The sequence below is a fragment of the Anopheles coluzzii genome, chromosome 3 (assembly GCF_943734685.1).
Source record: "Anopheles coluzzii chromosome 3, AcolN3, whole genome shotgun sequence".
Classification (NCBI taxonomy): Eukaryota; Metazoa; Arthropoda; class Insecta; order Diptera; family Culicidae; genus Anopheles; species Anopheles coluzzii.
Genome location: NC_064671.1, coordinates 41,365,434 through 41,388,079, shown reverse-complemented (window position 1 = coordinate 41,388,079; position 22,646 = coordinate 41,365,434). Strand labels below are relative to the sequence as shown.

At 46.7% G+C, this 22,646-nt stretch overlaps 2 protein-coding genes across 14 annotated transcripts in view; one reads left to right on the top strand and one right to left on the bottom strand.

Annotated features, from left to right (window-relative positions):
- The first annotated feature begins 251 nt into the window (after positions 1–251).
- Positions 252–3,466, top strand: LOC120956836 (elongation factor G, mitochondrial). The gene is made up of 2 exons (XM_040378608.2): positions 252–449; positions 558–3,466. The coding sequence occupies exons 1-2, from the start codon at positions 387–389 to the stop codon at positions 2,727–2,729; spliced, it is 2,235 nt and encodes a 744-aa protein (XP_040234542.2). The 5' UTR covers positions 252–386; the 3' UTR covers positions 2,730–3,466.
- LOC120956835 (electroneutral sodium bicarbonate exchanger 1) overlaps positions 2,893–22,646 on the bottom strand; it is a 37,191-nt gene continuing 17,437 nt past the window's right edge. For 3 of the 13 annotated variants that reach the window (XM_040378602.2, XM_040378596.2, XM_040378597.2), the window contains 13 exons: positions 18,580–18,674; positions 17,577–17,720; positions 16,042–16,530; positions 15,517–15,702; positions 12,776–12,919; positions 11,068–11,308; positions 10,019–10,982; positions 9,435–9,940; positions 9,056–9,368; positions 8,707–8,952; positions 6,531–6,712; positions 5,107–5,209; positions 2,893–3,707 (listed from right to left, as the gene is read on the bottom strand). In XM_040378602.2, the coding sequence (XP_040234536.2) occupies positions 3,531–3,707; positions 5,107–5,209; positions 6,531–6,712; positions 8,707–8,952; positions 9,056–9,368; positions 9,435–9,940; positions 10,019–10,982; positions 11,068–11,308; positions 12,776–12,919; positions 15,517–15,702; positions 16,042–16,530; positions 17,577–17,720; positions 18,580–18,667 (3,783 nt within the window). In that variant the 5' untranslated portion in view covers positions 18,668–18,674 and the 3' untranslated portion in view covers positions 2,893–3,530. Of the gene's footprint in view, positions 3,708–5,106; positions 5,210–6,530; positions 7,122–8,706; positions 8,953–9,055; positions 9,369–9,434; positions 9,941–10,018; positions 10,983–11,067; positions 11,309–12,775; positions 12,920–14,150; positions 14,301–15,516; positions 15,703–16,041; positions 16,531–17,236; positions 17,412–17,576; positions 17,721–18,579; positions 18,675–21,389; positions 22,122–22,646 lie in introns of those variants that run through there. The other 10 variants (XM_040378598.2, XM_040378601.2, XM_040378603.2 and 7 more) reach the window with 10 other exon arrangements.

Genomic DNA, 22,646 nt, shown 5'->3' with positions numbered 1-22,646 from the left:
AGAGTTGTCAATGCTGTCAAGGAGTTTGAAGTGTGGCCTGGTATTTTTCTCGTTTTTATTTTGGGGATGTTTTACACGATTTTAGTTGTTTCAATAAATTTTAATGACTGAATAAGTTTTAAAGCATACAGGAAAATAGTACTGAGAAGTTAAATGTGTGCAAAAATACAATTGGAATTGTCTCATCTTGAGCTATCTATACTCCTTGGCCAGGTACAGTGATGATTTTGTTATTTGGGCAACCCCTTGTGAATTTGACGTTTGTCGCATGCGGTTTGTTGTTTTGTCTTGCTCCTTGGTGCAAGGTGGTGCCGGTATTATCCCAAATTGCGTAAAACGAGCGCAGTTTTCGATAAGTTTTCTTTGCCGATTGAATCCCAGACAAGATGACTATCAGCAATTTGATACGTTCGCGCTGCTCGCTAGCTGCCGCTAAATCGTTTCTGGAGGTAAGTTTGCTGTTTCATTTTTCACCATTGAAAGGGTGGGTTCACCATTTCCATTGCGAGATTATATAATTTCCATTCCGTCTCGTCCCCATTGTCCCCGGCGCGCAGAACGTGAAATCATTTTCCAGCCATGCAACGTTTGCGGAGCACAAGCAGCTGGAAAAGATTCGCAACATCGGCATCTCGGCACACATCGACAGCGGCAAGACGACGCTGACCGAGCGCATCCTGTTCTACACCGGGCGCATCAAGGAGATGCACGAGGTGAAGGGCAAGGACAACGTGGGCGCTACGATGGACTCGATGGAGCTGGAGCGGCAGCGTGGTATCACGATCCAGTCGGCCGCGACGTACACGATCTGGAAGGATCACAACATCAACATCATCGATACGCCCGGGCACGTCGACTTTACGGTCGAGGTGGAACGTGCCCTGCGCGTGCTGGACGGTGCGGTGCTGGTGCTGTGCAGTGTCGGCGGTGTCCAGAGCCAAACGCTCACCGTGAACCGGCAGATGAAGCGCTACAATGTGCCGTGCTTGGCGTTCATCAACAAGCTCGACCGGTCCGGGGCCAATCCGTACCGGGTGCTGGGCCAGATGCGCTCCAAGCTGAACCACAACGCAGCGTTCGTGCAGCTGCCGATTGGGGTGGAAAGTAACTGCAAGGGTGTGATCGACCTCGTCAAACAGCGTGCACTGTACTTCGAGGAACCGTATGGGCTGAAAATACGGGAGGATGAAATTCCGGCCGATATGCGCACGGAGAGCGCGGAACGAAGACAGGAACTGATCGAACATTTATCGAACGTGGACGAAAAGATTGGTGAACTGTTCCTGGAGGAGCGGGAGGCGACGGTGGACGACATTATGGGTGCGATTCGACGGTCGACGCTGAAGCGTGCCTTTACGCCAGTGCTCGTCGGTACGGCGCTCAAGAATAAGGGCGTCCAGCCGCTGCTGGATGCGGTGCTGGACTATCTGCCCCACCCGGGAGAGGTCGAGAATGTGGCGCTGGTCGAGAAGAAGGACGAAGAACCGCAGAAGGTGCCGCTGAATCCGGCTCGCGATGGAAAGGATCCGTTCGTTGGGTTAGCGTTCAAGCTGGAGGCTGGCCGGTTCGGTCAGTTGACCTATCTGCGCTGCTACCAGGGCGTGCTGCGCAAGGGCGACAACATTTTCAACACACGGTCGGGCAAAAAGATTCGCCTAGCACGGCTGGTCCGGCTACACTCCAACCAAATGGAGGACGTGAACGAGGTGTACGCTGGGGACATTTTCGCACTGTTCGGTGTCGACTGTGCATCGGGCGATACGTTCGTCACCAATCCAAAGCTGGAACTGTCGATGGAATCGATTTTCGTACCCGATCCGGTCGTGTCGATGGCAATCAAGCCGACCAACTCGAAGGATCGTGACAACTTCGCCAAAGCGATCGCGCGCTTCACCAAGGAAGATCCAACGTTCCACTTCGAGTACGACGCGGACGTGAAGGAAACGCTCGTCTCGGGTATGGGTGAGCTGCATCTCGAAATCTACGCCCAGCGCATGGAGCGCGAGTACAACTGTCCGGTAACGCTCGGCAAGCCCAAGGTAGCGTTCCGCGAAACGCTCATCGGACCGTGCGAGTTTGACTATCTGCACAAGAAGCAGTCCGGCGGGCAAGGACAGTATGCGCGCGTTTCGGGAATACTGGAACCGCTGCCCCCGCACCAAAACACCACGATCGAGTTCGTGGACGAAACGATGGGCACGAATGTGCCGAAACAGTTCATCCCCGGTATCGAGAAAGGATTCCGCCAGATGGCGGAAAAGGGTCTCCTATCGGGCCACAAGCTGTCCGGCATTAAGTTCCGCCTGCAGGACGGTGCCCACCACATCGTAGACTCAAGCGAACTTGCGTTCATGCTGGCGGCCCAGGGCGCCATCAAGAGTGTGTTCGAAAACGGTAGCTGGCAGATACTGGAACCGATCATGATGGTGGAGGTGACGGCACCGGAAGAGTTCCAGGGCACGGTGATTGGGCAGTTGAACAAGCGGCACGGTATCATTACGGGTACGGAGGGTGCCGAGGGTTGGTTTACCGTGTACGCGGAGGTGCCGCTGAACGACATGTTCGGGTACGCCGGTGAGCTGCGCTCGAGCACGCAGGGCAAGGGTGAGTTTAGCATGGAGTATAGCCGCTACTCGCCCTGTATGCCCGAGGTGCAGGAAAAGCTGTGCCACGAGTATCAGGTGTCGCAGGGCCTGGTGGTCGACAAGAAGCAGAAGAAGAAGAACTAACATGTGGTGTGGATGTGGGAGAGAGATCGTGGAAGTAATCAATCTGTAAATAATTCGAGTGTGTTAAGTTTAAACATTATTTAAGGCGACATTATTTGGTACACGACGGAATTCCCCCGCAACAGGGGAGAAATAAATCATTCAAAGAAAAAAAAAGAGATCCTTATTAACCTTATTATAAATGTGTGATTTTTATTACCAGTGTGATATTGATTTATCCATTGGAATTTTAGTTTTACATGGTTTTGCAAATTGTCCTAGACAGAAAGTAGGGGTGGGTCGGAAAAGCCGGGTTTCGTTTTCTTGTATTATAGAATGTTCCTTACGTTCTAGAAAAAATGCTAAACCTCACACTCACAAATGCTGATGGGGTTGATTGACTCTTCCTGTTCGATTCGCTCACCCACTTTTTCTCTCTGCCTCAACCTATCTTTTTTGCTTTCTTTTTTTTCGTCCTTTTGCTATAGTCTTTTGGGTTGTAAATTTGTGTATTTAAAAAGTGTATCCTGCAAAGAATACATGTTTAGGAGGGTAGATAAATTGTCTAGTGGGCTATTATTCGCCCGAAACTCTGGAACTCCTGCGGTATGTACCGAAGATCTCACCTGCATGCCGCCTAAAGCACACTTCTCAACTTCCTTTCCTGTAATCTCGTACAAATTTGCCTAATCGATCTGTAAAAGGATCCATGGTGCTTTTTCTCTCTTTCTCTTACTTTCTCTCGCTCTCTCTCTCTCCATTTGATACTACAAAAAAAAACCCCAACAATATCCTACAACGTGGCATTTAAAACATCCCATTTTATACCTGCGTCTCGGAAGCACTCTTGCTACTTCCGCGGCTTAGCGCAGCAGACTCCTCGGCGCAAACGATCTTCCCTCCGGCGGCGGCGGTGGTACTGCTGGCGCTATTATTGCTATTGGCACGACCATTGCTGCTACCCGACCGGGAGTTCATCCAAAACTCGCGCTTCATTTTCTGTAATAATTATTGATTTGTTTTTGGGTAGGCCAATTTTAGAGTTACAAACAACGCGTGTGGTGTAATGGCTGGACACGTGGTAACGAGCGAACAATGGGTAACGCGCAAACGGTTTTACACGAGCCTAGCGCTAATACTAATAGTGTTAATAATAATAATACGTAAAGGTAGCAATCGGGTGGGTTACTATGGTGATTGAATGATTTGCGTTTTTTTCTTCTCTATTTTGTTTTAATGGACGTCACAGTGTACGAAAAAGGGACGAAATTGGTTTCCACGCTATGCTCTAAGTGTGTGCTAAACTATGAAGCACAATACTATTTTACGTTTAGGTAGGTTTTCAACAATGAAGTAATGGAAAAAATGGATTTAAAATATGTCCTGCTATGAAACATTAAACACAATTTTGAATAAAATATCTATCAACAGAGGGTGCATGTCTGACACAGGTCTCTGCAGGTCAGTTTCCAATGTAAACATAATTATTCAACGCTCGTGGGATATTTTGGATATCTGTGCTGTTAAAAAATATGTAGCGTTTGTTGAATAATGTAGTTAAGATTGGAAAATGACACGAAAAACAGTGTAATGGTGATCGTCAGAGTTGGAATTACAGTGATGTGCATTAAACGTTTAAACAAATTGTACAGCTGATTAACATCGTGTAATGCAATGCAAATGGAACGAAATGTTTAAATTGCCTATTTTTTTACAATGTAATGTATATATGCAGTGAAACAATGTGAAATAAAGAGGTAGCCCCATTTACGCAAGCCTTCGCTATTTGCTTTTTAAAAATGCACTACTAGTAACTAAATCAGCACGCTCTAGTGTATTGCCTACTTGAAAGCCATCCATTTTCATCCAAAACTGCGCTGATCTATTGCAAGAATATTTCATTCGAATACAAACTGTTGCTAATTTTTGCTAACAGACACACTCACAAAAACCATCCACGGGATGCAGTTACGTACAATTTACACAAAATCGGCCTGATTTTAATACTTAGAGGGTGTAGGGAAGTAGTCGGATGTTAGTATTCGCCAGGTTTCAGGGGCCTGTGTTGGTGTGTTGTGTTTATGTGTTTAGATGTCTGTGAAGGTGCTCTAATCGATCTGTGTTTGTATTGGCCTTTTTTTTCTTCATCTCGCTCTCTCAATCTCTATTTCTCTCTCTTTCTAGCGTCGTCACTTGAAAGGAATTGAGTAGTTTGTCAGTATCTTGTGTCAGTATACTTTGCTAAAGCCGGGACTTCTAACACAAGGATGCACTTGAATGCAATGGATAATGGCGCTGAGCTTAAAATGTAGGTACTAAACGCACACATACAGATAGACACACAGACAGACCAAGCACAGACACATGAGCCAGCGAAACGTGCGGAAAATCGTTAGACCTGTGTCCTCTTCTGGTGACTTAATTGACGACTCGGTTCATCCGCCACCTCATCTTCCTCCCGCATGGTGGACAGTCTTTTTTCAGTTTCACTCAATTTAGATCTGCAATGAGTGGGAGAAAGATGTAGAGTAGTTAAAACTAGTGTTCTGCTTTATGATTTTTTTTTCTGATTTAATTATGTTAATCTTTGGTCACGAGTGATTTGAATCTCGAATCGAATATCAAAAGATTTATGAATCTTTGTAGATGCATATGAAGCTCTAAAATATATTTATAAATCACTAGAAGGTTCACGAATCTTTGGATATTCATGAGTGTACAGATCCATTCATGGATGCACTTTAACACTGTGAGCGTAGGCATTTTGCACTGACTTTCTGCGGAAAATATAGTACAAGATAAGAGAGCGGTGAGAGCGTTTCGTTGGCTAACGGTCGTTCATTCTCTTTCTGATCCTTAGAGACGGTTAGTGGGGGGAGCTCGGAATCGGTACTACCCGATTCCGATTCCGTATTCGGAATTAATTCCGGAGTAGATTCCGATTCCGGAGTCGATGCCGGAGTAGATTCCGGAGTCGATTCCGGAGTTGACTCCGGGAATTGCAATTTGCCCCGTTAATTTGTTGCAATTGAAATAAGATGTTTCAGATACGAAATCAGTCCGGGAATCTCGAAGAGAATGGATCGTTTACAAGTAAATTTTGACTCTTAGCGGTTATCAATACGTAGTATCATTGGATCCAAACGCCTATTTTTATGGAGATGCCGAAACCGACTCCGTTTCGAAACCGATTCTGATTTCGGATCCAATTCCCGAACCAATTCTGGCCGATTCCGTAGCCAATATCGATTTTGAAATCGATTCCAGAAAACTTCATTTTTCCAATCACTAGAGGCGATTCCGCTTCTGCATTATGTTCTCTATTTCATCCCGCTGCGATACTGTCTGCTGAGAGTCGATCGAAATCGATCGCCGCAGCACCCAGAGTGTTAAAGATTCATTCAGATTCATGCATCTGGATTAGTGCTACCCATTTCTACAAGAGATTCAAGCATCTTTAGAGATTTATGTTCTATCGAGGCTACAGGTTAATTATGACAAACAGAATGCTTTATAAATGATTTTAGATTTATAAATCTACTGAAATTCAACAATATTCTATTATTGAATACCGTATGAATCAGAAACCTTTAAAGATTCTTGAATTTTTAGAGATTCATGAATTTTTAGTTTTTTTTTATATTCATGAATCCGCAGAGATTCATGAATTAAAAAAAAAATCATGAATATAAAACTTTGATATTCATATAAATTTATTTATTTCATAGATTTATTCAGAACCATGAATCAAAATCAGAGTTATTTATCTCTAGTTAGAACAGTTAATAACCATCGTTTTCCCACTGACACCCTTTCACTTACAATTGCTGTTGCGAATGTTTCACGGGGGTTTGTTTCTTGGTGAAGAGCACATTGCAGTTGTTGACCTGCTTCCAGATGGTCGTCCGGTTGACCTCTTCCGATATGTTGATCTTGCCTTTCTCGTTCACGGTGCCATTTTCCAGCGGTAGCTGCAGATTGTCCGCCGAATGCTGTCCAGAGTCCTGTTTGGGAATGGGTGGGAGTGACGTAAAAAGGTGCAACGAGATAACAGGTGGATGCTTCAAATATCCACTGGCCATGTCCCGCGCGGTTAGTTGGAGGAATGCTGTCAGTGGTCGATGTTTGGTGGCAAAGCGTGTGGAAAGGAGCGCGTCCAGTTTTTTGTTAGCGTCGTCTTTTGTGTCATGGTGATGGTGGAGAAAGGGATTTGTGAAATTAAAAGGATTTTCCTGCGTTCGTAATGCGTGCTCGTGCATCGTTTGGTATCTTTTAGTATCAAGGCTTTGAAAGGCGCATGCAGAGAAGGTAAGTAATTTTCAAACAGATAGATAAAGGAGCAATCCACAAAATGGTTTAGTGGTTAGTAACGATGATTTGTGTTCGCTGTGCTGTTAGTAGATTTAGGTTTTCCTGTCGAGGAGAGAGTAAATTGAAATGTTTGAAAAGGTGAAAGAAGTGTAGATTAAATTATAATAAGTAAAGCTTGAGTTGTGGTTTTGAGTGCTGACATACTGTGACAATTGAAACAAACAAAAACATAATTATAAAAACGCTACTATAATTTACCCGAAGTTTTACAGTTTATACTGTAAGTTGATCTTCAAACTAAACATCGAAAGCATTGTAGTTTTTGTCATTTTTTTTAAATGACAGTAATTTTTTAACATGTGTTGTCTGAAAGAGGGTCTGATGTTTCGGATAAAGATGAAAAAAGGATAGTTATTTCGATATCAATTATGAAATGATAATAACCATATACACAGCTACATGCAGTTACTATAAACCTCCGCCTGTAACGAATGTTCTTGTTCAATAGTTTTAGTAATTATGTTTTTATGACTACAACAAATATCAAGTTTTCCAAAAAAAACTTATTTTTTCCATTATTTTCTTATTTTTTACTCTAATCCATGATACCTGAAGTCGGAGATATCTATCATCTAAGTGTAGCATTTCGCTGTACCATCGGTTGTGTTTTAAGTAACTGCACGTATGTTTGAGTAGCTAAATTACAAAAAGGGAAATAATATGTTTTAATGAATGTTTTGAATGAAGTGTTGTTTCTGTGGTAGAGTTTCGTGTTGTTGTAAATTTATTTATCTCTGGTCAGTTATGCTATCTGCTTCTGCTATACAACTACTGCACAAAACGAACGCCAAAATTAGTTTAAAAACGATTACGCTCCGCACAGAACATATTAAATAAGTCTACGGTTGCAACATTGGCTAGTAATGAAACAGCAATTACGACTTTAACTAAAACTAAGCATGGTGCATTTAGCTAAAGTATTCTTTCCTTTTCAGACCTGTGTCGTATGTTTGTGTGATTGTTTTTGTGTACGGGTGTTGTTGTTTTATTTTTCGTTGTAAATATTATTGTTTTAAAATTAATTATTTGTGTTGCTACGTAGCACTTACGAGTGGATGTAACTCTTCAAAATATAAATGAACCGATAGCAGATAGTAAACAAAGGCGTAACGAACTAAACTAAAGCAACCGGACAGTAACTTTGTATCGTGGTGGTGTGAAAGTAATTTACGATTAAAAAGTAAGGTGCACAGGTGCATAGGTTTACTAACTTTAAACGATAATTTAGCAAAAAAATAATTAGCTAATGGAATGGAAGCATTGTAGAGCGATGGCTCCAGTTAATATAGCAAAGAAATAGCAAAGATTGCACTAAGAGGAGTAAAATACTAGCCGTAAGAGCCGGACTAAGGACCTATTATGCGATCCCGTGCAGGTGGGAACCGTTGGACGACAATAAACGGATACACTACACAATTCGAATGGAACTTTACAAGGAATCGAGCGAGCGGAGAAGTAGTGAGGGGGGGGGGGGAGTACAGAAGGAGGGAAGTCATTAGCTATTGGGGTTAGTGCTGTTGGATTTGTTCGTCTGTTCGGCCACTTTGGTAACGCTGATCGTGGTGACTGGCTGCTGTTTCGGCTTGGCGCCGATACAGCACCCAACCAGCCGTCTGTAAATTCCCACCTCGCCGTCCTCGAGCTGGTGCAGATCGTCCGCCCGGGCCCGCTTCGTCATCTCGGGCATGATGTCGTCCAGGATCTTGAGCTCGCGCTTGGTAAAGATGTAATCGAGCGACTTGCGCACGCCAATCATCACCACCAGCATCAGCGGGAAGAGGATCGAGGTGATCGAGAACGATTTGATCAGCCACAGCACGGCAAAGCATGCCAGCTGTATCATGGTGAACAGATGCACCCGCCGAATGGGGACCTACGCAGGAACGAGAAGTTTGAACAGAGAACAAAAGATGGTTAAATATCTTAGATAACTGTGTTTTGTGCAATTTAAATGGCACGGGAAGGAGCATTTTTACCTGTCGCAAGAACATGTAGTCCGGCTGGTACTTGGCAGGCATCAGCATGATCAGCAGCCGATCGAAGAACTGTAGCCCCTTGAGGGCCGACACGCCCATGTACAGAAACACACCGTACAGCACCGGCATGGGAATGTGGGACAGCAACGGGGTCAGCAGCACCGAGCATCCGATCATGAGGAAGATCAGTATGTGGGTGACGCGCTGCTCCCGTACGCCGATAAACTGCGGCTTCTCGCCCGGTGCCGCCGTCTCGGACTCTTTCTTGAGGGAATTGACATGATTAATACTGAGCACGGTGGCAGCAACAAACCTTAGGAAGAGGAAGAACGTCGCGTTAGTTAGAGCCGGCGTGAGCTTGGAGCAATGCTACACTTACCAGGGCAGACCCATCATGGTGCAGATCTGTATCAGACAAGCCAGCACGAACAGATCGAGATGGTAGCCACAACCTTTGGTGAGTTTGTGCTCCTTCCTATTGATTATCACAGCCGTTATTTGTTGATCCATGAATATCAGTATCGTGCCGAGCAGGGCGGGCAGGATCGCGAGGGCCGACGACCAGGCCGGATTGCTCTCGTGGAATGGCATGATGATCCAGCCGCGGTCCGGGATCGTGCGCTTGAACTCGCTCGGCACGTCCAGCTTCGGTGTGGCGATGCGCGTAAAGACGTCCAGCAGCGTCATCGAGAAGATCGCTATCGTGACGGAAAAGTCGCTAATGAACTGGCGCACAACTGCCGGGAAGAACAGCGCATTCTTGAAGTCCTTCAGGATGACCGAGATGATGTACGTGCCGAGGAACAGCACGATCGACATAAGGAAGACGTCCGACACGTACTCGGGCTTGTCACAGTCGGCACCGGTTAGCGTTCCGTTGAGGGTCTGGTATGATCAGGGGTTTTTTGTATTGAAAATTAAATATAATTCTATAGCAACGTTAACCGTTTCCAGCACACTTACCTTACACGTTCGCAGATCGTACTGTGCCCACTGATGGACGGCTTCCGGCGTTAGCTCATGCGTTGCTGGCGGCAGGCACGCACAATCATACTTCCCGCCCGCCGTGTTCAGCGGATACTCCTGCCCGATGTGAAACACGTTCTCGATCGCCTTGTAGATGAAGATGACCGCGATCAAGCAGGCAAAGTTTTCCTCCGTGAAGCGCGTGATGTAGCAAACCAGCGCGCTTGCGTCGACCGCCACCAGCACGACGAGAATGATCGAGATCCAGGTACCGATCCAGAACCGGAACGTCAGATAGTCCCAGCCCACCTTCTGACAAAACTCGTACACGATCGTCTCGAACACCAGCACCGGACCGGTCGAGCCGAGTATCGTGAGCGGCTGGCCGGAGAAGAACCCGTACCCGATGCCGCACACGAAGCCCGACACGAGCGATTCCATCGCGGCAATATTGTTGCCGGTGGCCGTCCCCAGCAACCCGCCGAACGTGATGATCGGCGACAGGCAGGCAAAGTACAGGAAGATCCACGACGCGACGCACTGCATCGACAGGCCGTCCTTGAAGTCGGACAGATAGAACGGCGCCTTCCGCTTCAGATCGTTGATCAGCCCACCGAAAAGGCGGCCCGTGCGGGACAGGCCCGCCTCCTCGCGCTGCCGCTGCTCCTCCAGCTCTTCGTCGATCTCTTCCTTGGGGTTTTTCTCGGGCGGCCGTTTGCGTACCTCCTGCGAGGGTATGGCGGCCGGCGGCTCTATTCGAATCGAAGGATCCCACTCGCCCGGCGGCAGCACCGTGACCGCGTCGAGAAACTCGTCAATGCCGGCGAGCAAATGCTCGCGCCTCTTCGCGCGGTAGGCAACTTCGTGGAATATCTCGTCCGACATGAGGGTCGCCATGGCGCGGCCAATTTCGTGAAAGCTGCCATGGCTGCCGGGCGGTCCGAGCAGGATGAAGATAAATCTAGCGAAACGTAGCGAATTGTAGTTGGACGTGAACGCGGAAAATAGTACTCCTCCTCCTCCACAAAACCCAAAAGTCGGCTTACCTGGTCGGTACTGGCACCTCGGTCAGGTCGCCCATCACCGAGGCGGTGTTGAGCCGCAGGAACGCCGACAGCGTCTTGTCGAGAAAGTCAACCTCGCCCACGAGAATGTTGCTCGCCTCGGCGCCGGGCGGAATTTTGCGCATGAAGTGTGTGTTCGTTTTATGCTCGCCGTTCTGCAGCTCGCCCGAGCTGGCGTTGCGCGGCATCGAAACGTTGCTCGGACTTTGCGTCATATTTTCTCCTGTGCGGGTGTGAGATGCCGGGAAAGATTAGTTTCGGTTTGGGGGACAGTTTTGTTTTGTTTTGAAATGCAGGATGAGTTGTGTACACTGCGTGTTCTTGTTTTGGAAACAGGTGTCAGTTTCCTGTTGTTTCGGGTGTGTGAAGGAAGCAAATTTCTAATTCGTTCTACTTGTCGTGGAGTTTAGGAGACTGATTAACGGACAATAAATACGAATGGGAGAGAAATATTACACAAATAACGTACAATACCTACATAAGAAAATTAGAGTAGGGTTTACTGTTAATTATTGTTACATTATTTTATATAAATTGTTGTTAAAAACATGCAGCATACTGTGGCGAGTTAGTACGGTACGATTAAACACAAATAAAGGAGGACGACTACTCAAACACTTTACGAAATAAAACGCTACACGTCTGCTACAGAAGCTCCCCAGGAGGGCAGACAAACTCATTTGTTATCATTACTTTAGTGCTGATGCTCTGACTTTCAGCAGGACTGGTTCACGTTTCAGAACTGTACAAAACCAGCGAGAATTAAGTTTTGTAGAAAATTGCAAGAACGCTTGGGCGGTTGAAAATGAAGACTGCACGTAAGTTTCCCTGTACGTTCCCTTTCGAATTGCATGTTACCGGTACGGAAGCTCTATCCCAAACCCAGGGAAAACTCATTTCACATTACTGCGAAACTGTACCATAGCAGGCGCATAGGATAATTGTAGCCTATGGGCCATCCCGGATGGACTGAGGTTGACAGAGAGAGAGAGAGAGAGAGAGGGAGAGGGGGAGAGTGGGGAACAGTTTATTCCACACGAAAATGCAGGTCAGAACGATTCAGTGCTGGAACGATTGCAGGATGTTCGCGCTATCGCACTGAATGTGTTCGTAGCTTGAAGGCATTCGTATTGATTTGTGTTACAGGGCTACCACTGTTGCTGCTCACCACCGTACGCTATACTGCGCACCGTGTAAGGAACGTTATGTTGGCGGAAAAAGCAGGACAGGAACAAAATTGCAATGTCTGCAAGCGTTCCCGAACGTGGAAATAGTCACGTTGGACGGTCACAAATTACTTTATGCTACGAAACGAGCAGAGAGAAAATCTCCTCCAGAAATAAACGTCTGTGTTTGTATGTGTGTTGAAGTGGAGAATCGCTATGTGAAATATTGTAAAAATGGTATGAAAAATGACCAAACAATTTGGGCTACCAAACGATCTCCATCTCGTTGACTATATACAAGAGCATGAGCGTCTATACAGGAGCATATCTACGAATCTACGAATCTACGGTCTGTTGCTGTGTGAAGCTGAGACTACTGATTGGAGTGTATGTATGGAGGTACTCTACAAAACGTGCAGCAAACTGTTACCCACGCTGCTACAATGTGAGTTGTGTGATGGGGTGTATCTGCAGCGGGTTTGGGTGTTGGTGCTAGCTTAAAACAAACGAGGAAGTTCATTTACCGGCGGCCCGCCCAGGGACGGTTAAGTGTTTGCCGCTGCCACTGTTGCCGTTGGTCGGCGGTTTGCCTGATGCATTCGGGTTACTGCCATTGCTAGTAGCGCTACTACTGTTCGGTGGACTGTTAGTATTCGCTTGGTCTTCAACTGGAAGAGGGACGGGAGGAGGAAGATGTGGCACACATTTTTGGATGCTTTTGTTACTTTTGCTTTTGCTGTGTCGCAATCGAGCGTAGGGAGAGAGTATTGTTAGACGAGCAAACGTTACCGATGAGCTTATACACGATATGCGTAACAGTGCGGATGAAGTTGCGCTAATAAAAAATACTTAAACATTCAACAACCAGTTTATGAGGTGAGATGGCAAGGATAAGGTTAAAAATGTATTTTTTGTGGTGAATGATTCTATCCCTCCTAAGTAAATATAATATCATTGGGTTACTCTAAGCGAAGTTATCCGTCAAATGCAAGTATGATTGATTTTCTCTAGCTTTTCCCTCGCTCCCTCAAGATTGACGTGCCTTTCGTGAGTTGTGATTGTTATTTATTTAGGCTATCACCCGTGCGCCCAACAGAAATTGTAGGTTCGTAGGAGTAACGAGTGTAGGTAGTGAGTTTTGTTTTTCTTATGCTTGGTTCGGTGCGTGTGTGTGTGTGGATTGAAAGGTTATGATCAATTGCAAAGTCGCTTGTTAAAAATTAACCGAACAGTTCAATTACCGTAACGATAAGGTGATAGGAATGAGTAGAGCGTGATTGAAAGCGATCTAAAAACATCATGAAACCAACAGATACACACGTACACACACACAAACAGAGAGAGAGTACAGTAGAATGATAGACTTATGATGAGACGACTTAGCAAGAAACTGTGTAAGCTCCTTATGGCCACGTGAATGGTGAAAGTAATGGCAAAGTGAGAAAACTTTCAAAAACAGGTTGACAATGAGTATGAAAACGAAACGGCATTAAAGAGGAGCAAACGTCTATATATAAAAAAACAATGCACTGAAAACGATCGATGGTTTTGGAGGCAGTGCTACAGCAGCGCTCTGTTGCCCATTTTTCTATAATCTAAGTCGTGAAAACACACCGATATAGGTATGGGTTTAAGAATAATGATAAAAGGCGTAGGATGAGCGACGAATGGTGAGAAAGAAACATCGATGTAGAGATAATTGGAGATTTGTGTTGGCAACGGGTAACGGAAGTATTGACAAAAAAGAAGGACAAAAAGAAGTAGAACTCTTTCAAGAACAAGGGCACACGAGAGATACACGTAGAAATAGACACACATAGAGAGACAGAGTTAGAGGTAAAGAGAGTAAGAGAATGAAGTAAAACACAGGAATAGAAAGCTATTTTTGTAATAAAAAACCTCTTCCAGCGGGCGCACTCGTCGAGCTGGCGGAACTTGAAGCACCGGCATGGAACCAGGTGGTAACTCCAACGGTGGATCCTGCGTTGCTGGCACCTGCGGCCGTACCACCTGCACCGCCACTGTGGGAAGCCGTTGGTGAAATGTCGTCTACCGCGTTGGGCAACGTGGAAAAGCGAAAGGGCGAAAAGCGGGATGGCAATATTTATTCACTATAACCTCCCACTTGGGCGATACACTATGCAAGGGGAGGGGGTATGGAACATTCACGGAAATAAGACACCATTGCCATTCTCACAGGAGTTTAAGTATGTGTGTGTCTCTCTATCTTTATCTCTGTGTATATGTGTTTCACGCCACAAAGAATGGTACGAACGTAGGAAACGGTTGTAAGAAGCTTTTAGTCGATTCGGACAGGAAAGCGGTACACCGAGGAACGGAGACAGCGAACCGCTAACGATGACAGTCAAGGAGCGGGAACGCACTTGCGACAGGATCAGGTGACACGAGACGGGTTTTGCTCACTAATCATTATCAAGCCTGCTGGGCCACCGGTGCAGGACCGATGGAAGGAGTTAGGCGACGATTCAGGCAGTTGCGTTACACCCGCAAAGGAGTCGAGGCAACGGGGCTCATTAAAATGGTGTCAAAATTCATCACGCAAGAAGCGTTACGAGAAGCGGTAGGAAAGCCAAATACACTGGTCAATGGGATCCGTGAACCGTGGTGGATTGGTGGGTAGCCTTGTGGGTCTCGCTTGTCCCGATGGAGACGCACGGTGGTTTTCGCGGCGGGGAAGTGATTTTTTCCATTTTGTTCGAGGGTAATTATTGTTGCGCAGCTCATTTGCCTTAACCTGTTAATTATTTCGAGTTAGCTTGGCAACGGACCGCTGAACTAATTAATGTAAACCGATAGCTAAGCTACCTGCCGGTTGGTATGGTTAGTAGCCACACTATTTTAAAAGGACACTGTAATACACATTAGACACATTATAAGCCTATTATATCACTCGTTTTACCGTCACCGTCAACAATACTTATTTTGAATCAATTTTCAACAACAGCACAGTTTGTGGGGAGACGCAGACAAGCATTTACAATTACTGGGGGGGTGGGCAAGAATTTGTTGGAATATTACACAGGCAAGCACAATGTACAACGTCAGAGGTTTGCAAGAAACGAGCATGGGAGGATCTCATCTAGCCGCCACCATCACTACACCATCACCCTTTTAATAGCCACCCGACACAGGACGGGACACAGGGAGGACGACAATCATACAGGTTGTTTTTGCTGTTGTTGTTGTAGTCGGGTGTGGTTTTGTGTGAGCATTTTTGTAGTTGTTTGGCTTAAAAATTCGGTACCTGTGGGCAGTGCTAGATAGTGACCGCGCTGATCTTTGCTACCGTACAGCAGGGCGGTTTGGGGCGAGACCGGACCCAGGGCGGATTCGCCTTCCTCGTGCATGCCCGACGGTGCCGACGAAACGACGTGCATTGGGAATGAGTTGGCCGACGAGATGCTTTTGCTGGTGGATGAGCGTGGCATATCTAGAAAACAGGGATTTCGAGAGTCCCGTGTGGCTTGCGTGAGTGCGGTTGCATGTAGGTGTGTGTATGTGAATGCTGTGATTTTCGATCCATGACACGGTTTTTCGATTCCGGTGCGGTGCTGGCTACACACAAACTCTTACCCCTTCCGCTTGAATGGTGCAAATGCTAAATGCATCGCGCTTTTCTTGCTTCGAATACCTTTGAAATGCACCCGCGTTCCCAACAGATTGCAACCCGATAGTGGAAGAAAGCACACTCGAAATATCCCCCCTTCGTGGTGGAAGCTTTTTCCCGACCAAAAAAAGGCCCCTTGAGTCCTCGGTCACGCATACTTACTCTTTGAAGACGAATGATTCTTTCCAATGTCGGCCAGGGAGCGGATCAGCGGCAGCCGGCTCTTCTTGCTGCCGAACTCGTGCTGATGCTTGTGGCGCTTCAGCAGCGCATCGATCACCTTGTCCCGGGCCTCCACCGGCAGCGTGCCCGAGTTGACCATGTTTTCGCACACCAGCTCGGCGATCTGCTCCAGGCTGACCGCTTCCATGTCCAGCATGACGGTGCCGTTGAGCAGCAGGCTGCGCAGCTCGAACAGCGAGTGAAGCGAGAGCGTGGCCACGTGCGGCTTGGACCACCGGTTGCCGCCCTCCTCGACGTCCTCCTCGAACTTTACCCAGCGTGCCGTTTCCTTCCAGGCCATCTCGTCACCCTCCTTGACCAGCTCCTCCATCTCGGAGAAGAGCGGGTGGGACTCGTGCTGCGTGCCATCGCCTTCGCCGCCGACCTCACCGCCCAGGATGAACTGTACTCTTTGTGCGGGTGGTGTAACTGTTGGTGAGGCCGGGGGGGGGGGGGGGGGGGGGATGAAACAGGATTGAGAAATATCAATTAGAAAGCGTTTTTTTCGTTCTTCTTTTTGTGACGGAAAAAGTTGATCAATACACCGGCTCTCCAGCTCCCCAAACTTCAGGCCACACAGGAAGTGCGCAACACTCTCGACCGGAAGGCCCTACCGTTTGACACTGTTTGCATGCACCGTTATCAGTAGTCGGCGCCGTTTCGCAGAAGCAATCGAAGCGGCGATAAATCGCTAGACAGCGTGCCGGCATAATAAGTGTCAGGAAGGCAAAATAAATTAGGCATTTGCTGGGAGAGTGAGTTGGCGTGAGAACCACCCACGCCGCGTCGTGTGGGGTCCAATTGAACCTGACCATGGCTTGCGGCATGACATGGGGAGCTAGCGATAGGCAAATTGATCGACAGTGTAATCGCTTTCCATTAGGTTTTGTGTAGCGATTGAGCTGGCGTAGTGATTGTAAACAAGGTAAATATGGACTTACGCGTTACGCAAGCAATGATTGGACAAATAAGTGAAAGCATGTGCGTTGGGTAGAAGACGTGTTTTGTGTGTATGTGTTGTAGGAAAAACAGAAGGGTTGGTGAAAGTCCAACAAAACAAAAACGAGTGTAGTAATCAAGTAAAACTGAGGACTGGCACACAAAAAACGAACCATCCAAACTACATCTATCTTACAAGATTCGCCATCATCAACGATGCTGATTCTTCGTTGTGTGACGACGTGGGGTATCGTAACGACTAAACGGCCAGTTTCGAAGTAAACACAGGCAGTGATAGATAGAACAATAGACAAAGAATCACAAAAGGGAAAGAGCATAGATTATAGGTTTTTCCAACAGATTTTCAAGAAAATAATGTTAACAAAAGGTACAACTTTTTCTAGCCGTTTTTTTAACAAAATCATAATGTTTTAGTGTTTTTCTTAGCAATCAACATTTCCAATTAGATCTAATACTGTCCAATGGGAACAAATAATTAAAAGTGATAATTTGATTTTCTCCCTCTCTCCCCTTACCAGGCCGTTCCGCTTCCGATCCCGTGCTACCCTTGTCGCCATTTTCCCGGCTCGTCTGGTGGTGCTTATGCCGACGCCGCTGGGAATGCCGCCGGGATGAGCCCGGAATGTGGACGCCAACGAAAACGGTGTGCGCTCGGTGACCTGAAAACGAGAAAGCAGAGCAAATAATAACGCAAATGCAGAGCCGACGAAGCGTTCATTTCTATCTACGGGTACCATATCCCAAGACCCTGCCCGCGGCGAACCTTAGCTGCTACCAAGTCGATCAATTAACAAAGCTTGGGGCATTATTTGCATACGTGGCTCGAGTGGCGGGCAGGCGCACGATTCGCTGAAAGAGGCCGATGCCTGTCCGTATGGTCAGGCAACGCTCTGTTGGTGTGTAGCTAGGGCTTGCATTAAATGTAAAACAGATTGAATTAGATGAGTGGGGCCCCCGGATCGGTTGAGGGGTTGTATCGAACGCACACGTGTACTATAGAAAAGCTGGGCTTGTTGACAAAACTCGTTTAGTGCTCGTTATCACAACGTTGTCACAACGCATTATCGCTGGTTTGTGATGAATTTAATATTAACAATCAACACACGCACACTCTCAAGTGCCGATAGCGACAACCACAGGACGAGAGAGAGAGACGAGAGATAGAGGAACCGATCGTGGAAAATGCAACAGCTGTGCATCCAGAAGGGGTGGGATTGATTTGTTTTTTTTTTGTGCAAGAAAAACATACAAACTACACGCAATGATGCACAAACGCAATGTGCAATGAACGTGCATCATATCGATCCTCAGAGGGCGTTTTAATTGAAGAGAAAAAATAATAAATTAATGGCAATAATGAGCACTTCACATGAGGCTTCTGATGTTTTGATTACAGTTTGTTGTTAATCTGATAGTAAAAAGCGCCTCACGTCACCCATTTGGAAATGGAGTATTAGCGCGTGGTAATTTTGATTACGTTTCGATACCGATTGAAATGGATGAGTTTGATGCACGTACCTTCAAAGTCCTGATCGGCGGTAAATGTCCGATTTTTGAGCCTCGGATCTATCGGAGCTTCCTCGTCCACTACGCCGTGATCCATCATCCAGGGTCTGCAAAAAAAGAGCCACAAAAAAAGGAAAACTCATTAAAAACACTTGTTGTTGTAGGGCAATATTGTATCGCACTGGTGAACAAATCAGTCTGAAATCACACGTATTAATCACACACAGCGGAAACATTAAAACAGTATTTCAGTTCAATTACTGCACATCACTGGTGTGACCACGGGAAGGTCAGCAGCACAAAACGAACTGGTGACGGTTCGTTAGGCAGCTCGCTGAAAAACTGTTGCCATCCACCAGTCCAGCTACTAACCAGTGGCAAACGCTATTCACCGCTAAAGGTATAGTTCCGGTCCGCCACCGAGCTGTAATGTCCGGGCACTGTTTGTCGACCATTTGCCAACCTTTCACACTAGCTCTAAATCACTCGGGATTGAATTTAGCGCGACAATTGTGGTGGGGAGTGTTGGTAGGAGAAAAACAAAAACCGCAGAAACTTCAAACGACTAGTCCAGTGTCTGTCATCATTGGTTGTATCGGTTTGGTGAAGGCGATCTGATAAGAACTGTTACTTCCGCTCATTGTGCTGCAGGTATGATGCGGCATATCTTGGTAAAGTGACAACATCCTCCTCGAGGTAATTAATGAGAGTGTAAAACACACGACACAAATGCATCCAGCATCCAGCAGACGGCTGAAGGGTATAGTTGTCTTAAACGCTGAGCATCAGATTGCTGAGAGAGAAATTCCATTAACGGCATAATTACACACATATGTGTTTTCTTTGCTCTCCATCCCTCTATCATGCATCCTGTTATTAACACATTTATGCGACATAATAATAGTCTTCACCAATGGCAAGACTGTACCATTTCTAATTGTGGTCATTAGTCGGTTGCTTTTATCAAACGCTAATGGTAGAGAAAATGTCTTTTAAGTGAAGGAAAGCATATGCATCAATTATCCATTATTTTTTCACTTTTTTACTATCCACCACTTTTTTTTATATAAACTTTGGAGCAAGAACTGAGCAACGCCGAGATATATCGCCAACATTGAAACCAAAGGAAGATTCAACTGATTACTCTTGTGACACAACAGCATCGGCTGATAGCATCTCTTCGGCCGTGGGAAAGAAACACACCTCCACAATGAACTGCGACATAGGCTGGTACAATCATTTCCCCTGACCTTTGCGTTCAAGAAAACATCATCGTTCAAGCCAGCAAGGTGCCGTATGGGAATATGCAAAACGATCGAATCGGAAGTGTGTTGGACCTTGAAGCAATTCAACGAAGGTGTCGGTTTACAGCACTACAAACCGTAGACACCGCTATCGTAAATCAAATGCAAACGAGACTGATCTGAAGGGTTGCGATTGATAGGCGAAATGCAAAAAATCGTATCGAACCGGAATTTGTCACGATATTAATGAGTAACATTCCATTACAGCGCCATATGCATAAACCGGTGGGAAAGGTATTTTAAATAATGCAAAATTATTTTCCACTCCCATCCGGTCGTAAAGTTACCGGCACACGTTTGCCGGTCCCTTATTTGTCCGCTGCTTTGTTGTTTCCTCTCGGCCCAACGTCAGCGCAAGCGTTTTATGAACTTGTTTATTAAAAATCGTCTAAAGCCCCCATCCGCCCGACTGTATTTGCGAACGTATAAATCATAGCCTCGGGCTGAGCTTCCGTGCTTATCACAACCGATGCAATTCGCCAGATAATGCGCAACCCACCACACATCATAACGATGGGCAATAATTTTCACAAACTCCACTAAAGCTTGAAAGGAGATTTGCTCCTTACAATTTGCCATGGCGTCAAACTATATACGGTTGCCATCTCTCTTGATCTGTCGCTAGCTGGGGTTCGTCGCCAGCTCGAGACACTTCTCTGTCTTGCAATGCATGCGAACGAATGCATTAGATAAAGGTGTTGTTGCTGCTGATGTTGAGGGATCTTGTCGTAAGCCGATGATCAGAAGTTGTCACTCGCGAGATACTAGGATGGGCGCAGGGACCGCGCAGCGAAGCAATAAAGTTGTTTTCTAGCAAATGTTTATCCAGAGCAATTCAGTGACAACGTGTGATACGAAGGCACTGTGCGGGCAGTGAGGTGGGTGGAGGTGTGATTAGAGGGACGAGGAGGTTAACAGCTGCAATGAGCAAACGTGTAATGTTCGCGGTGCTGTAAATCGGGCAAATAAACAGACACACACACACACGGACCTGGGATTGGCGCCAGGTGTGCTACCAAGTGCTGTTCCCGTTTCACGCACCCTTCACTGTTCCCAGCAATGTTCTCAGCAATTAATCTCAATGGATACAACTCGCTGTCAATTTCAGGTTGCTTTTACCAGGGCGATTAAAAAACGGTTCCAAATAACTGGCAGTTAGCTCTCTCTGCCTGATAATATCAGGCCAAGATTCGAATTGTGCTGCGATTTTAACAACTGCCAATCAGATTGGAGCAAAGATCCAATTAAAGCGAGCCGGGTTCGATTCCCCCCCCTGCTGTTCTCGTGCACTAATAGCTGTTTCCGCACGGGATAGAGGAATGTGATTGATTAAGCCAGGCTGATAAGAGCATGATCTACGGCACTACGGCGAAACTCGGGCCTCTTTATGGCGGGTCATTGTAATCGCGCGCGTAATCCGGCTGGGTGATTCACGTCACGCCAGAGACGAAATAATGCTAGAGCGCTGTGGTTGTTTCTGTGCTGAATGTGAGTAAATGATCGGTACGTTTTTGCTACCTTTCCTGCAGCTCCATGGTGTCGATTTTCTTCATTGTGACTACTGCCAGGCAAGGATGTTCAAGGCACTAAATACACACAAACACGTATACACGCACATACAAATCGGAATTGTTTCGGTAACTCTATAACACCACACTGGATCACTCAGAAGGTGCCTGGCCACTCCGCAGATGATGTGGCATACAGCTCACTAGATCACTCGGAACTGCACTCACGGTACGACTGGCACAATCACGAGACGATCACTACAGTGGCCCTGTTCTCGTCAAACTGATGCTCCCAAGTGCTGCAGGCTAGCAGAGCGGACTATTGTCGTCACCTCCGGGTACGGTCGAGGCTTTAAATATACTGCTCGTAGCCAGAGAGCCAGATGACCACCGAAAGATGGAGTACCGGAGGCTCGATGGTAGCCGAGGGGATATTATATATCGCTTAACCACCGCTTTACATCACCATTGTGACGTCGTTGCCGTCGTCTGCAGATCGCACCCGAATTTTGTTCTGCACAACACACAACAGACCGTCGGTTTACAGCTCTCAGTAGCTCTTATCACTTTACAGCACTCACGCGACACTGTCCCGTGGGGTGGCACAAAACTTCCTTCCTTGTTTTCTCCGTGTCCACAGATTCTGCGGAAGAAATGCTACCCGCACACACCAATAGCGCCGAGATAGCGCGCCCACCGTCTCGGTCGGGGTCTAGCGGCAAACTACGGAGAATTCCCCGGGCCAGAGAGGCTCGAGTAGGTCGAGTAGCACGCGTAGCCGTGAAGTACGGTCGACGTGTGTCATCGGACCGGCATTGCGTGCGGCCAGTTATCAGCCGTCCGCGGCGAGATGAGGAATCGCATCGGGGCTGCTGTATTAGGAAGCGAGCTACGATTAGCAGGGTTGGTGGGTGATTTGATTAGAAAAGATCAACCAAGAACGGTTCGGATGTTCTTCCGTGCGGTCGTTCGTCGAACTGCATGGCGGGTAAACATTACACGCCGTTCTGCGCCCACCAGTCAGCGAGGTAGCATAAATCAAACACACAAGCACAAAGCACTCGTACTTGAATGGTAGCGATCCATACAAAAACGATCCAGAGAGGCCTTTGTACAATTGTTCCGCGCTATGGGAACGGCCATCATTTGCTAACGTCGCTAATGATCGATCATTACCATACACATTGCGGAGCGGGGTGTGGTGGTGGTGCACACGGCTGGTTATTGGAGCTGATCGTTGGCGAATTAAGAATGCCCCCCCCCCCCC